Genomic DNA, 17,242 nt, shown 5'->3' with positions numbered 1-17,242 from the left:
AGAAAGGATAAGCATCAGGCTCACCTTTAGTGCCTGTTAATAAAGGCAGGCATCTTAGCAGGGATAAAGCTGTCTGGAGGATGGCTTTATTTGGTGTGATGACTCTTCTAAAAGTGCATGGGTTCTTGGTTCCCCTGCACCTATACAAGTTTACAGCAGTACTGATTGTGCCTCTGGTAACATAGAGAAGTGTGCCTCCAGCTTACATAGCCTCTTGTCCCAGCTAAGAAGGCCAGACTTTGAATAGAATAGATATTGCCGGCCTACTTACTTGGTTTATCATCAACAGGAGCTTTTGGTGTGTCTTTTGCTTTAGGATAGTTATTCCATTTTTTTACTCATATATTTTTTTCTAAGTGTTAGATATGTCAAGTGTTTTTGTAGATTGAGTAGCCATTTTCTCTTTCATAGATCACTTTGGAGAAAAGTTTATTCAGGTTGAATACAATAGCTCCCCCTTACTGTATTCTGCAAGACAAAGAGTTTGTAAACACTCCTTTTAGTAGAAAGCAAATGAATCTGTTATTAGTTCAGAAGGGATTTTTAGTTTTGTGACTCTGTCTCAAAATAGATCAAAATGAAGAACTCCCTGAAAACCACATGAGTTCAAATGAAAATGAAGAGAATTCATTCTTAATAGACTTTGTCACTCCTCCAATTGAGAAATCCCAGGAAAGTCAAGTGATAACCGATGACCTTGAAGAAGAAAAGGAGAAAGCTGAACTGATGATGAATGACTTAACAGTTGATCCACCATTGTTGAAAGCTCAGAGTATCTTAGTATCTACTGATGCAACAGAGCCTTCAAAGGTATTTATATGAAATTATGCCTTTTATACTACAGTTTAAAACTCAAAATAGACCTTTTTAAATATTTTATCTGCCACATTATGTACTTCTGAATTGTCTGTGGAAAACTCATCTTTTGATAATGACATATTGTCAGGTAGACAATAGAGTCAGTAGAGTTTTACTTCGGGGAAGGTTTACAGTGAATATAATAAAAGTATTTTCTTAAAAATTATCAAAGGCATATGATCATAATATACTCTTAAATATCTCAGAAATACAAACTCATAAGTGGGTAGGTTTCTATAGGTCTCCGTATTATAAAAATATAGCTATCTGGAACAACTTCTGAGGTTTTGAATTAGTGAAAGTTATTCTTTTAGGTATCATTTTTAAACATTTTAGAAATTTTAAGGAAAATCCTTAAGACATGGTATCACCATCTTGCTTACTTAAAAGGATGGACAGGATTATTATCACAAACATTATTATTACTATTATTACCTTGAGAACCAGATTTTTGGTGTGTAGGATTACTCGTCGCTATACTATAATGTGTCAGAAAACTATAGTTTTTTAAAATTTATGGTACAGCACTTTTAGTCTTTATTCCTCTTGAATTTAGTCTTTATACCTTATAGCTATAGTTAGCTGGTGGCTATGTATACCTAATCTTGGGGAAGGTAACAGCGCTAGTTGAAAACCTGTGGTTGAGGAGGACTTTTATAATACAGAATATTAGTGCTTTGTATTAAAATTTATGGAGATGGTTCATTAAACCATGTTCCAGTTATATTGTTCATAACCACTTTCTTCAGGAAAAGTCTCTTATGCCAAGTTAGTGATGTGCTTACATCTGTGGTCTCACTTCACTGATCTGTCTGTGTAAAGTAGAGAAGTTTCTCCTTAAAAAGAAAAAGCGTATTCTGGAACTTACAGACAGGATCCTAGAAATGTCTAATAGCGGCAATTCTCAATAACAGCAGGCAATTTTGTATAACAAGTAAGAGCATAACATTTCATTTGATTGAATCCTTGGCTTTATCCTTACTCTGTCCTGAGGGATCTTCCTCAAGTCTAAATCACATCACTCCCCTGCTAAGGTCTCGATTGGATTGTCATCAGAAGAATAAAATGCAAACTCCTTCCCACATCCTCAGGACCTCACACCATTTTTCTCTGACTATATATTCATCCACTCTCGCTGCCATTCGCTGTGCATTGGCATCGTTCACTTTCTCTTTCTCAAAGTTATCAAGCTCTTTCCCTTCTCAGGCTCTTAGTACTTACTGCTTCTTTCTTCCCACAGACCTTCCTTCATGCGGGCCCCCTTTTCGCCATGGTTTTTCTTGACACTGCTGTCAAGACCTCAGGGAGGCCAGGGGCACCTGGGTGGCTCAATGGGTTAAGCCTCTGGCTTTGGCTCAGGTCATGATCTCAGGGTCCTGGGATCGAGCCCCGCATCGGGCTCTCTGCTCTCTAGGGGAGCCTGCTTCCTCCTCTCTCTCTGCCTGCCTCTCTGCCTGCTTGTGATCTCTGTCTGTCAAATAAATAAATAATTAAAAAAAAAAAATAAAGACCTCATGGAGGCCTTTCCTGGTCATTGTCATTAACGTAACTGCTCACCCTAGTCACACTGGACCCTAGTTTATCTCCATCATGACTCACATTTGGTTTTGTGTTTCATGTCCGTCAACCCTTTCTAAAATGTAGTATCCTTATTAGTTTCCAGTAGCCGCTGCACTTGACACATAGTAGATGCTCTAAAAACATTGATTTCCTGGCCTCTAGGCAGTAACTATGACAGTTACAGTGAGTAATCCATCTGTGGTATTTTCTCTTTAATAGAAAACAATTGAAGATAGAAATATGAAGACTAAAAAGTCAACAAATACTAGAGCTTCCAGTGCATCTGGCAGGTAATAAAGCTGTCGTTATCCCTCATTAATGAATGTACATTCCAATGAAGCTAGTTTTAATTTAACTTCTGTAAAGTGAATTTCATTTGATATTATTTGATTTTCTTTAAACTCCCATCTCATGAACTGAATGAGGTCATTACTTCATGATAAAACTCCTCAGTTGATCATATTCTTTTATGAAAGGAGTTGGTTAGGTGTTCTCTATACTCTGCATTGTTCCTAGGATGGAGTTTCTGTCCTGTTTTTCCTGCGACAGTACATATCAGTAATAAAGCTGAAGTCCAGCATTATACTTCTCTATTAAACACCTTTGTCCCACACATGAAAATTGTACTTAAAACCTCGAGGTTCTGTGGACTAAGTTGGTTTATTGAGATGAGAAGACTCCATATTGCTTCATTCCCACTGATGGCAACGAATGCCTAACTCATAAATGATAATCAGAACCTTCTCAGTCTTTTCAATTACCATAAATCAAATGAAACTAGAGTCCGCAAACTTTAACTGTAAATTGCCAGTTAGTACATGTATTGGACTCTGTAGGCCGTATGGTCTCCGTTGTAACTACTCGGTTCTGCTGGTGTAGCAGGGGAATAGTTGTGGTGCAGTAAACTTAAGAAATAAATAGACTGTACCAAACTGGATCATGGGCCATATTTTCCTGCCAACCCCTGAAATAGAGGATGCTGTTCTAACTTTATATTTAGAGTTGTTTATTGTAACAAAATGATACAAGAGACTTAAAATCTACTTTATTAATACTTTTTCTTTCCGTGTAACTTGAGATGTAGTCCATTTTTCTTGAAAATGTTCTAATAGGGGCGCCTGGGTGGCTCAGTGGGTTAAAGCCTCTGCCTTCGGCTCAGGTCATGATCCCAGGGTCCTGGGATCGAGCCCCACATCGGGCTCTCTGCTCAGCAGGGAGCCTGCTTCCTCCTTTCTCTCTCTCTGCCTGCCTCTCTGCCTACTTGTGATCTCTGTCTGTCAAAAAAATAAATAAAATCTTTAAAAAAAAATAAATAAAAATTAAAAAAAAAATAAAATGTTCTAATATAAATATCTTGAAAGAGCATCCATTTGAAGCTTTAGTAGATGAAGAAAAAACTATCATCATTTTCCTGTTTTATCATCACTTTCAAAATACTTATAATTTATTAATTTACAATATAATTTCAAATATAGTAGTTGTGAATTCTAGTGAATTTTTCTTCTACCAAGTACAACTAATATTTTCTGTTGATTTATTTGGATCTTTTCAGATTAATGACCCCTGAGTTCTTAAAGAAATCTAATTCTGTAAGGAGACCTCCATCAACAACTACCTCTTCTCACTATTTAGGGACTTTGAAAGTCTTGGACCAAAAGCCCTCACAGAAACAGAACATAGAACCTGAAAGAGCGGACAGCATAAGGGCAGCTGTTTATCAGGTAAAAAGGAAAACATATAACAAAAAATGAAGAACTGATCACGTAATAAGATTACCTGTTTACCAAGGAATAAAAAGACCCTATCAGAAATGATGGCTTAATACTTAATTTATTAGGAAAGATGTTCTTTTATAATACCTGAGCAACCCAGAGGTTTTTTTATTTTACTAGAATACTTCCTTCCAAGCTTTGCTGAACCGATCATGGTTGTTTAAGAGAATATGCCATAGCAACTTATGAAAATATGATAAAAGCAAAAATACTGTTAAAGTCTATACATGTTTTTATACTTTTTCTCTTTAAAATGTATATTGTTAAGAACACAAAGAGTTTTAATTTTTTCCTGAGACTTTGCATTAAGCTTATACAGAACAAGACTTTCCTGATTTTTTTTCACAGTTCCCAAAGACATCCTTTTTTTTTTTTTTTTTGTCTTGTTTGTTTTACAAAATAGTACACTTTAGAAAATTATACTTGTAAATTTTGGAGAAAAATGTTCATTTATATAGCCATTATGTTCAATCTTCAAAGTCTGTTGTTAAAACTAAGATAAGTTTTATTTTCTTAACTCATCTTTATATATTAGAATATTATCAGAAAAAGAAAAGTGATACTAGTTTATATAGAATTTCTACATTTTGTATTTTGCTTTTTTAAAATTTCTTGGGTGCTCATGTGGCTCAGTTGGTTAAGTGTTTGCCTTCAGCTCAGGTCATAATCGAGTCCCACATCAGGCTCCCTGCTCAGTGGGGCGTCTGCTTCTCCTTCTGTCCCTCCCCCCTGCTGTTTTCTCTCTCCCTCTCTCTCTCTCCCATTTTCAAATAAATAAAATCGTAAAATAAAATTTCTATCAAATATTTCAGAAATGAATAAGAATTCTGAGTCATTTGGGAAACTGAATATTATATACTTTTTTCTTGTTTTCACAGGAGTGGTTAGAAAAGAAAAATGTGTATTTACATGAAATGCACAGAATTAAAAGGATCGAAAGTGAAAACTTAAGGATCCAAAATGAACAGGTATTCTGAAATATAGAAATGGAAAATATTCTGGGTTTTTAAGTTAGTAAAATATCTCTGAGTAACATTTCTAAATCCACTGTTTTTTAAATGGCAAAATAACATGGATATATAAGAATTGATTACTGATTTTATTTCTCTGGCACTTCATACATTTTTAGTTTGATATAAATATAACCATCTCACATGAAAACAGATATGCAGAGATTTCTGATTTTTTTATGTGTGGAATATATTCGACACTACTGATTTAGGAACGTACTATTACTTGTGACTACCTATTCACTCTTACTTAACTTTTCACTGTTAAAAATTGACTTCAGTCTTACAACTTAGCCAGGAGCATAAAGGATCAGCAGATATGAACCTCCAGTTTTCCTCTTTTCCATCTTGAATTTTATACGTGTCCTTAAGACTAACGCTTATGGAGGGGCGCCTGGGTGGCTCAGTGGGTTAAAGCCTCTGCCTTTGGCTCAGGTCATGATCTCAGGGTCCTGGGATCGAGCCCCACATCGGGCTCTCTGCTTAGCAGGGAGCCTGCTTCCCTCTCTCTCTCTCTGCCTACTTATGATCTCTGTCTGTCAAATAAATAAATAAAATCTTTAAAAAAAAAAGACTAACGCCTTTGGGGGAAAAAAATACTAACGCCCATGTGAGCTCTTGACTGGTATCCTTCCCACTTACTGGAGGTGGACTCTTATTTTACTCTGGCCTGTACTTCAGTCTCTACCTCTAACTCCTGCCTGTGGTCCACAACATGCTTAGTTCCCTCCCGACTTCTGAGTTAGAAGCCCTTCCCTGTGCTGTCCAGTACTAAAAGGATTCAGAAGGAAACCGGGTTCCCCAATGCCTGGTACTGCATGGAGAAGCATTCAGGGGTGTGCCTGCATCCCCATCAGCAGTTTTGCGGCCTTAGATGGCTGAGCTCCGAGCCCGACACCTTCTCCTGTCATCGTCACAACTCGCTGAGGTGGCTTGTACCTTTACTTCTAAAGTGTGTTTTTTTTATAAGACTTCATGTCGTTTAGCATTAAGCAATAAGGCAGAGAATATAATGGGATTAGATGGTGGTAAGTCAAGTCATAACATACTTACCATACCCTCATCTACATTTTTCTCAGTTTGGCACTGAGTTTCAGCATCCTGGCTGTGTTTATTTTATAACAGTTTTATGCTTTGATGTCAATCAAAATTCAAGTTCAAAGCAAAGATCCGGGGCTTTCTGCAGGACTTGGCCAGTTGAGTTCACTCTTACTTTATAAGCCTGAAACTTTCCTGATTTTTTCCTTGTAATGGAATGTTTTATTCTGAGCATTTTGCAGTAGCACTCAGGCCATTATAGTTTATTTTGATAACGTTTGTTTAGTAGGCTTCCAAAAAAGAGTTCTTTCCCATGAATAGCAGATCAATATCTAATAAACGGGTTTATTAGAAAAGGACATTTTAAACTGTAATGAATAATTCCGATAATACTTTTTTTCTAAATCTACGTGTCTCAACCATTCTAAAAAAATTACCTGCCCTGAACAACAAGGTCTAGAAATGACGATGATGAAGTGAATTCAACACAATCTGTATGTGTCTGTATCTGCCGCTGTCTGTCCACTTGTTTATATGTCTGTCTCTTACATCTTTGAAACAGAAAAGAGCTGCTAAGCGAGAAGAAGCATTAGCATCCTTTGAAGCCTGGAAGGCTATGAAAGAAAAGGAAGCAAAGAAAATAGCTGCCCAAAAAAGGCTTGAGGCCAAAAACAAGAAGAAAACAGAGGAAGAAAATGCCGTGAGAAAGGAAGAAGCACTGCAGGTACTTGGCGGCTTGAAGTCCCTGGCGGCATGATTTTGCCTTCTCTGACTACTGGAGATTAGTGACTAGCTCTGGCTCTCCTTATTGATCATTTTCACGGTTAATAAGAAAATCATTGTGTACTTTTTCAGGCCTTTGAACGATGGAAAGAGAAAAAGATGGAATATCTTAGAGAGAAAAATAAAAAGGAGAGAGAATATGAAAGAGCAAAGAAGCAGAAAGAGGAGGAGACGATTGCTGAGAAAAGGAAAGATAACCTAACTGCTGTTGAGAAATGGTAATCCCAAATGAGAGCTATTTGATAGTTTCCAAGTGAATAACACTTTAAGGCTCTTGAAAAGGTTATTTGCTTGAAATTTACTAAAGCATTGCCATCTCATTATTGCAAAGCTATATTCAGGAATCTTTATTCTATCCTCCCCTTTAACCATCCAGTGTTCTGTAATATCCTACATAGGAATGAAAAGAAGGATGCTTTTTTCAAAGAAAAGGAGAAAGAGAAAATAAATGAGAAAAGAAGAGAAGAACTGAAAAGAGCAGAGAAAAAAGATAAAGATAAGCAAGCTATTGATGAATATGAAAAATGGCTGGTAGGTATTGTCTGTTAATGCACTTGTGTCTTGTGAATGCACTTTATTCGTGACTTTTCCATCCAGTTCTCTTTGTCTCTGCCTACTGACCATTTTTACCTGAAGCTGCCTTGTGGAATCTTGTTCTCTCTCTGTGTCCGTCCTATTGTCTTCGATTTACTCATTTCTGTTGATGCTTTTACTCTTTCCTCAAGCACTCAAATGTCAGGCAGAATATTCTTCGTTATCTGCATCCTGACATTCATTTACTTACCAATCACGCCTGTTCTTCCTTTGCAATGACTGTTACGTCTAAAATCATGGAGAGCTGACAAGTGCATTGCTGACGGTATGCCAGGCTATTTTAGGTGGGACTCGTCATGACACATAGTAATACGGGATTGAATAGTGAGAAAGTTACTCCATTTTTAAAATTCTCTTTTGATCTTTCTAATGACCTCAAGGAGAAGGTTTCATTTTGGTGTTTTTTAATGAAAGAAAGTAAGTAGAAAGTGTGGGAGGAAAATGTCTAGCTGGACTTAACATTACTTTGTTTTTTGTATTTTTTGTTTGTTTTAATGTACTTATGTTTATGGTCACTCTTCATTGATGTTAAGCAAAATACCATTTTCTGGCTTAAAATATCATTATAAATATGCATGTTTATCAATATTTGGCTAAGAATGCATTCCTATGAATAAGTACTTTATATATGAGTTGGTGACACATTCATATGAGTGGTTGCACGTCCTGTGTTGCAGCAACCAGAATGTGTAAAATTGCTCCGCTGGGTTTGGGATCCAGTAGGGTTTCTTCCCAGTAGGAATGCTTGTCTACCTTTTTTTTTTTTTAATTCACATCCATCTGCTAGTTAAAAATATCATCCAGGGTATTTTGTGGTTGTATTTCTCTGGTTAGGACTGAACGTGAGCAGCTTTTCATTTGTATAAGGGCCTTTTATAATTTTTTGTGGAAACTGTTAATTCATAGACTTTCCACATTTTTCTGTTGGTCTTTTTCTTCTTGATTTTTAGAAGCTTGTTTAAGTATTAGGGAAATTAACCCATCATTTCTGGTAGGAGTTACAACTACTTTTTGCCCATTGTTTTGTTGGTTTCTAAACTTTGCATATAGTATTTTATGTCATGAAGAACTGATTTTATTTTCTGATGTCAAATTTATCAATCTTTCAGGTTCTGATTTTCAAGCATAATTGAAAAGGCTTTCTTTATAACTTGAGGCTAAAAGAAGTACTCCCATTTTTCTTCTAATAACTTTATAATTTTAATATCTTGACATTTTAACATTTGATCAGCTTGTAATTTACCTTCATAATAGTGGGGTATATGATTCTGATGTTATTTTTTCCAAATTCATCTCCTATGAAATAGCCTATCTTTTATTCATTGATTTGAGGTACTGCCTTTATTATATGATACCTTCCCAGATTTTAGGGTCAATTTCTTGACTTTCTGTCCCATTGGTCAATCTCAAATCTCATGGTACATATTCTAGCACTGTACTGTCTCATTATCAGGGCTTCATATGTTTTCATATCTGTTTTGGTTAATCTTTCTTCCTAGCATGTCTTTCAAAGTATTTCTGACTGTTACTGTTTACTTTTCTTTTTTTTTTAATTATTTATTTATTTATTTGACAGACAGAGATCACAAGTAGAGAGGCAGGCAGAGAGAGAGAGGGAAGCAGGCTCCCTGCTGAGCAGAGAGCCCGATGCGGGACTCGATCCCAGGACCCTGAGATCATGACCTGAGCCGAAGGCAGCGGCTTAACCCACTGAGCCACCCAGGTGCCCCTGTTACTGTTTACTTTTTCACATCAGCTTTAGAACCAACAGTAGCTAGAGAGGCATGCAGGACACAAAGCAGTCTATTTAAAGATAGGGTAAAAAGATGAAGCACTTAGGAATAAACTTAAGAAATGTACAAGACCACTATGAAGAAAATTTTAGAATACTACTGCAGGACACAAATGAAGACTTGAGAACATGGATCCACACTGCTCTTGGATAGAAACACTCAGTCTTATAATGATGTTATAGATGTCCGTGCTTCCTGAAGTAGTTTACAAATTTAATGCAATCCTAATAAATAGGCCAACAGAATTTCTTCTTGTTTATGTATTGATTTTAGTGCTACTTTATGCTAAGTCCATGCAGAAAAACAGTAAGAAAAAAAAGTGATCAGAATTGGTTGGATGGTTTGAATGAAAAAGGTAGTGTTTCATGATGGCTTCCTTAAACTATTAAATAGTCCTTGGTTCAAGAAAAATTAAAACTTGGGGCACCTGGGTGGCTCAGTGGGTTAAGACTCTGCCTTCAGCTCGGGTCATGATCTCGGAGTCCTGGGATCGAGCCCCACATTGGACTCTCTGCTCAGCAGGGAGCCTGCTTCTCCCTCTCTCTCTGCCTGCCTCTCTGCCTACTTGTGATCTCTCTTTCTGTCCAATAAATATATAAAATTAAAAAAAAAAAGAAAAATTAAAACTCTTCTATCAAGGAAGCATATACCAACTGTGCTATATCACTTAGGGCAACTAAACTGACATGTTTTTCAGTTTTATTTTCACATACTTTTGATGATGGGAATAGAATTTTCTTAATGACTAAGTCACTGCTAGGTACATTATGTTTTATTACAGTATTTGGCCACTTTCTTATTCTAATCAGTCCTCTGGAGAACAAAAACTTATCAAAGATGAAAATAACTTGTTTTGATATGTAGTACAACCTTGACAAATATCATGCTACTTATAAAAACATCCAGTCACATTACAGATCTAGTCCTCCAACTTGCCAGTTTCTTATTGCAGTTTGTTTCTAGAAAGAATGGAAAAATACCCCCTTATGGAAATCTAAGAACTTCAACTTTAATGTAAAGTTAAACATCTCAAACTTTTGTTATAAAACCTGCTTTAAGTAATGAGCATTGGATGGGTTATCGTTTTAGGGGAAAGTTATAGTCAAAGATCAGTAAGACTCTCTTCTTTATGCTGGTTCCCAGATTAATGAATAGTTACCATTAATAAGAAAATGAGTAAAAAATTCACACTCCAAAAAACAGTACTCAAAAGGACTGTTTAACAAGATTCATTTAATGATTACTCCAGATAACCTTTTTGATCATCTTAATCGATATTAAGGTTGATAATTAGTTACCTGTTTCCTATTCTGACTTTCTTAGCACCTACTTTTAAGAGCAGACTTGTTTCATGTTTCCCTCTCTCTCCGCATGTGAAATGGAATGGACAAAAAGAGGTATGTGCAGTCAGTTTCTGTGGACTCATCCCCACACTGCTTTTCTGCTCCCTAGCTAGAGGGTGTGCCGCTCTCTAAGATACTTCAGTGTTTAACAGAGACCCAGTTTGTTGTTGCTGCTGTTTTTTTCTTAGTTAGGATTATGAAAGGAGAATCACTCTTTGCTTTAGTAGGAATAGCAAGCATGGGGCAAAATGTTAAGACAGTAAAAAAGAATTTCATACCTCTTTTCATTCCTTTTATTGTATGTGAATAATTGTATGCTTATGGAAGCCTTGCATTATCGTATTCTTCTTGTGACACATTAATTTCATACACTTGCTGGTGAAAGGATCATAGACACCTCATAATGTACCAAGATGCTGCCCCTCCCAAGCCGTCCAGCCTGTAGAGGTGACACTATCTAAGGTTCCTGGATACTGCTGCTCTTTGAGAAAATCACCAATATGAGGAAACCACCGAACTCTATAGTGCTAGCAGAGACTTGGAGAAATGAAGAGACAATCTGAGCTGCAGGATGAAAAGAGCTAGTGCTGCTAACATTTCAGGAATTCCTGGATTAATGTTTAATTTTCATAGTAATCCTCACATAGTCCTTTCTTTGAAGGGAGTGTGTGCAGGGAAGCAAAATGATTCTAAAATTCATCCAGCATAATAAAAATGGGAGAATATAGAAGGTAATATTTTCAAAATAAGATGAGGTAGAGGACTGTTTCTATCAAGGAATAAAGTATAAATTTACCTCCTACTCTCCCATGAACCAGCATTCTCCTCTCCTGGATTTGTCCCATCACTTTCCAAGATGTAGAATTCTTAATTCTTAATTCCTCATTTGCCTCCAGTTGTGGTTACACATCTCACTACCCCTTTTTAATAGCTAAACCTCTAAGGAAGTTTTATTTACACTCCATACCCTTTTCACCTTCAGCACACTCCAGCCTTGTCTCTTTTGCCATCACTATACTGAAACTATACTCCGAAAGTTAGTTTGCCAAACCATCTAGCAATCCAACGTGTTGTTTGCTGCTGCATTCCCCAGACCTCTCAAACATTCTCCCTAGCCACTTTCATCTTCTGGCAACTGTCACATCCCCTGGGTACCTTGCTCCTCTGGTGTCTCTCATTTCTCTGCCTTTCTCCTCAATGGCACTTGTTGACTTCTCTTCTCTTACCTCTGTTCCAGATGTTACCATTGGCATGCAGGCCCCATACCACCTCACTCGCCCACCTTTCTTTTCTGGCACCTCCTCCTGTCTTCTGCCCAGTTTAGTCACACTGGCTATCAGTGGCCCTCTTGTTTCCTCTCACATCCCACGTTTCTCCCACGTGTCCGAGCCCTCACACATACTACTCGCTCTGCTTGAAATGCTCTCTCCTCAGTGCGTCTCACAAGGGGCTTCTCTTATCTGGCTGCTCTCACTTTGAAATGACTTTCCCTGAATCCACTTTTCTTTGAAGTCATGCAGTCTGTTTTATTCTTTAGCAATCACAACAATTTTTTTATATGTTCCATAGAAATTCTCACAATTTGAAATGATCTGTTGTTTGTTAACTGTCTGTTTTGAAAATCCCCTGAACGACAAGGACCAAATTTGTGTTTGGATTTTAGAATCACGTTATATGTGGTCCCCTGTAGTATACTGCTTGACCCAGAGTAGGATCTTGGTGCTCAATAGTTGGATGAATGAACACAAATCAAAGCAGTATAATACCAGTAAAATAATAGACACCCCCACCCAGGACCTCTTAGAACCTGTGACAAGGAAGGATGTGCTCTATATAATAAATAACACAAATTAATAGATGCAAGGAAACTGTAACTTGGGTTATTTGTGTGACATTTGGGCATGAGATCATTTCAAAGCAAAGCGAAAGCACCTAAGCATTAAATATAAAATGCCAAACAATAGAAGAACTGAAGGAAAACAAAACACTATCAAGTCTCACAGGGATAAGATGCTTTTCTAAACCGAGAAGTGCTATAGAAATAAAAAGGAAAACATGAACAGATACTGAATTTAAAATCATTAATGTGTTAACATAAAAAGTCCATGTAGGTTCTGCTTGGGGGGTGGATTCCTACAGCTGGTTTGGAAAATAAATCATTTCCCAGCAAATTATATTAATACCAGCAGTTTCACTCCTAGGTAGATACTTGGAGAGAAAATCTTGACTTATAAGTACAAGGCATTAAACAGGGATGTTTACGAGGGGGAAAAAAGAATCATGTTTTCAACAACACAAAAATAGGTTAACAAATGGTGATAAGTTGACATGCTGGAACTCTATGAATATTCTATGGAATATCAATGAACTAGAGCTGTAATTCACATAGGTGGTTCTTAGAAATATTAAGATGGATAAAAAAGGAAGCTGCAAAAGTACAGCATGTTACATTTTACTCTAATTATAAAAACATGCAAAACAAAATTACTTGTTTTGAGATTAATTCATTTATAATACAAGTACTAAGAGATGCGCCAAAGTGATAAGCATCAAGTTGAGAGTAATGGTTACCTCACTGGGGTGGAGAGGAAGCAGTATGATGGAGGAATGAACACAGAGACCTTCAAAAGTCCTCGTTTTTTTTCATAAGGCAGGTGGTAGGCACACAAGTTTTGATTATGTTACTCTTTAAACAATTGTCTCGGCTGAAATAGTTCATTTTTTTTTTGCTAAAAAGGACAGTAATGTAGGTAAAATGTGTGCTGCAAAGATAATATATATGAAAATATACAAATTACTAAGCATTAAAACCATCGATACCTGTAGCCAGATAATTAAGCAAAAAAAAATCACGAAAGGGCTAAAGAAAAATATAATGTGCTCAAACTTAATAAGAAAAGAAACATGAGACTTAATTTTCAACTATTTATAAAAATTTTGAATTGTCCCTGCTGGTCGTGGCATATTCAACCTTTGCACCCAGTAAATTAAGTTCTGAGATTCTGTTCTCAAGTCATCACTAACTTCTCATAATTTTCTCTTTGAGTTATGGAATTATAGGTCTTTTCCCTCCATTTTTCATAATTTTGTTTAAATATTATCACTTTAAATATTAAAAAATAAGTGATTAAGTGATGCATTAGTACCTATTGGTAATATAGATGAGCAATATACTCAGCTGCTATTCCTTTATAACCAGTTAAATAGGAAGTGACATTTTAATGTCTTATAATAGATTACTTTGTTCTTTAGCAAGCAACTTGATTTGAAAATAATGTTCATATATGTATATAAATTTAAAGTTTTCTATTTTTTCTTTAGGAAAAGAAAGAAAGGCAGGAAAGAATCGAACGAAAACAAAAGAAGCGTCATCCCTTTCTGGAAAATGAGGCACTTCCTCCCTGGAGCCCTCCAAGCAGAACTGTATTCTCAAAAGTGTTCTGATACTTCTCATTTTTACATTATTTAGTTATCAATTCACCATTTTAGCCACTATTTATTCAATTAGTTATAGTTAGTAGAGTCTATTTTTATTAAATGCCAGCCATTTCCACTAACAATGGAAAAGATGCTATGGAGTTTAATCAGTGAAATAATTGAAAGCTTTTTTTTTGGACTGTAGGTAAACTGCCTCAGATGCGAAGCTAATAATCAGATTGCTCTTAACATTCGAATGACCATCACATCCCGACAGTCCTTACAATCAGATGATCCATGGTCACTTTCCCAAAGCTGTGCATGGTATTTAAGTGGTTTTATTCCCCAGAATAGGAAACCATCTAGGTACTATAATCATAGAAATTATGAATGAAATCTGTGAATGATTGTGCACATAGATTCAGGTTTTAAAAGGAATCATCTCTGGGGGTATGCATATATGTAAATACACATACATATATATATATATATATATATTTTTTTTTTTTTTTTTTTAAACTGATCTTTAGCTCAAGCAGTTGCACTTGCACTGTGCAAGTTAGAGTTTCAGTCAGTTAAGGCAGTAGTTCAGTAGAACTCAAATCTTTGAGGCATTTTATTTCAAAAGTTTGCCTTATGTTTTAATATGAGTTTTATCTGTCCCACACTTAAGGTGACAATCGTAGGCACTTTTATAATGAGTAGACCTCTAAAATGTGTCTTCTAAGTTCTATCTCACTTTATTATTTCAGTGGTACCAAAAATATATCCATTTCTTGGTAGTGATATACTTAACGCAATAGTTATGGAAATTCCATGAGAGTTCAAGGTCATTATCACTGTTAATAATTTTTTCCAGACTAAAGCCATAAAGGTGATAAAGGTAATTTTCAATCTCTTAGCTTATTCCAGAGCCTTATAGTTTATATTTAGAAGACAGCTATATAGGAAGGCAATTTGTAGAAAATGCCCAAAGAATCTTTATTTATTTATTTGATCTCTGCATATCTTTAAATTAATTGGACTCATACTTGAACTGGTCAGCTGGTTTATCACAAACCAAATGTATGCTCTCAGAGCTGCAGTACTACTTTAGCCAATGATGCAGCGCAATGATAGATGAGAATAAATAATTATTATTTATTAAGCACCTAATGTATGCTTGCTGCTGGATCTTTACAGATGTCAATTCTTATCTTTAGAACAGTTATTCAGTGTAGGTGTTATTTTGCAGATTAAAAAATACTGAGACTCGGAGAAATAACTTGCCATACATTTAGCATGTGATTGAATCGGGATGAGAATTAAGTCTTTCTCCCTCCAGAATATATATTATATCAACTTTACAAACACATATCACCTCTGGGATCCTAAAATCATGTATTGTTATCTGGAGATTATCTTTCTTTTAAGAAATATCTGTTTGTTATTTAGAGATGTTGAACTTTATTAGATCTATAAAGTGGAAGAAGTTTCCATAATAGTTGAAGATTTAGTCAAATGCCTTGTACCTAGCGTTAGAATGTCAGGAAAGCCAGCAGGTTGTGGAACAGAGGCTTTGAGATAGTCACTCAGGAAGTTTCAGAGGATTAACCTCACTGCGGTACATGTGCAAAATAAGGGAGATACCGTGGGTCACTTTCTATGATCACATCAGTGCTACGAATAAATTGGTTTTAAAATTATAAACAAAACTAGAAGCACACTGCCAGGAACTAGGAGCATACTTCATGAAATTGAAACTGTTATCATCAGTATGTACTATCAACATGGGATTTAGCTCATCTCTTTTTCACCAAATATATATATAATGCCTACCAGAATGAATCGTTGTTTTTGATATCCAATTAACTATTCACAGCTAAAAAGGAATTTGCAAATTCCAGGGAAGTAAAAGGAAAAAAAGATCAGGGATCTGAGATCATAAATAAGTCATAAATTTCATATTAAATATTTGCTTACACTTCCCAATTATTTTCTTCTTCATTATCATATTTAGTAGCTTGCCATTATCCCTTCTTAGTTGTGAGCACTGAATGAAATTAGTAATTAAAGTAAACCACATGGCATTGTTTTCATTTAGGGACTATCAAGAGCCCTGCATTTCCCCACTTCATGTATGTGAGAAGGTTAATGTAGGCGGCATTGATAATGGTTATTTGACATACATTTTTAGCAAACAAGAAGGGAGTTCCTAAAAAGAAACATAAATACTAATTTCTTAGCACTGCTTGTGAAATAGGATGAAAAGAGAAATTGAGGTGTTTGCAAAGACCCAACAAGTTGTTTCCCTCAAATGGGGAAGTTTGTCTTACTATGATAAATAATATATTATTTCCCGTTTACAGCAACCTGTGCTGGCCGGTTATCTAGTTGAATGAAACCCTCTTTTTTCCTGCAGCAGAAATAAAGTTGAGTTTTGAGAGCTGGGTGAAAATAAAGTCCTACTTATTTTCTGAGATCGAAAGGGGCAAATCCAGCCTAGTAGTATTCTCGTGAATATATTTATCTGTTTAAGGGGTATGAGTTCCCCATATATCCTTAAAAGTATCAAATGTAAATATACATATTTACTCATTAAGTTTTCATTAATTTATAATAAGAGGGAATTCAAATTAAGGACACTAAAAACCTATAGATTTTCAGGTGAAGCTTCTAGTTTTGTAAATTGTATTGATCACTTGACACTTCAAAGTAAAGAAAATAAGAATTTAATGAATATTCTAAAACATTACTGAAAAGAATTTCCCTAGAAATTTACTTATCAGTACAAAAAATAAAATTTTTTACACAATGTATTTTCCATAAAAAATAGTGTTTGTAAGAAAATAGTGTTACTTAAATAAAGAGAAACTATATGGCATTTTAGATCAGAAGGAAGAGGCAGTTTTCTTGAAGAAAATAAGAAATGTTCAGGGATAAAAATTTTTCAGTGGTTTGTATTATATCACATTTTGAAAATGTTAGTGGCTCGTTTATTGTTTTAATAGTATTGAAACTGATATTTTTCACTGTTGCCAAAGCAGTAGCTGATAACAGTTAAGTGTCCACAGCTGTATTACCTTAGAGTGATA

General features: G+C 35.7%; 1 protein-coding gene across 1 annotated transcript in view; it reads left to right on the top strand.

The window, feature by feature from the left end:
- Positions 1 to 14,501, top strand: part of LOC111155684 (microtubule associated protein 9) — a 32,459-nt gene extending 17,958 nt beyond the window's left edge. Inside the window, exons 6-13 of the mRNA XM_022515981.1 lie at positions 572 to 810; positions 2,638 to 2,708; positions 3,971 to 4,139; positions 5,069 to 5,158; positions 6,801 to 6,962; positions 7,094 to 7,239; positions 7,420 to 7,552; positions 14,073 to 14,501. Of these exons, the coding sequence (XP_022371689.1) occupies positions 572 to 810; positions 2,638 to 2,708; positions 3,971 to 4,139; positions 5,069 to 5,158; positions 6,801 to 6,962; positions 7,094 to 7,239; positions 7,420 to 7,552; positions 14,073 to 14,195 (1,133 nt within the window). The 3' untranslated portion in view covers positions 14,196 to 14,501. The remainder of the gene's footprint in view (positions 1 to 571; positions 811 to 2,637; positions 2,709 to 3,970; positions 4,140 to 5,068; positions 5,159 to 6,800; positions 6,963 to 7,093; positions 7,240 to 7,419; positions 7,553 to 14,072) is intronic.
- Positions 14,502 to 17,242: the final 2,741 nt, after the last annotated feature.

This window comes from Enhydra lutris, unplaced genomic scaffold (genome assembly GCF_002288905.1).
Source record: "Enhydra lutris kenyoni isolate GAN:26980312 unplaced genomic scaffold, ASM228890v2 scaffoldscaffold3, whole genome shotgun sequence".
NCBI classification, from domain to species: Eukaryota; Metazoa; Chordata; class Mammalia; order Carnivora; family Mustelidae; genus Enhydra; species Enhydra lutris.
Note: the sequence above shows the minus strand (reverse complement) of the source record. Positions and strands in the feature narration are given on the sequence as shown.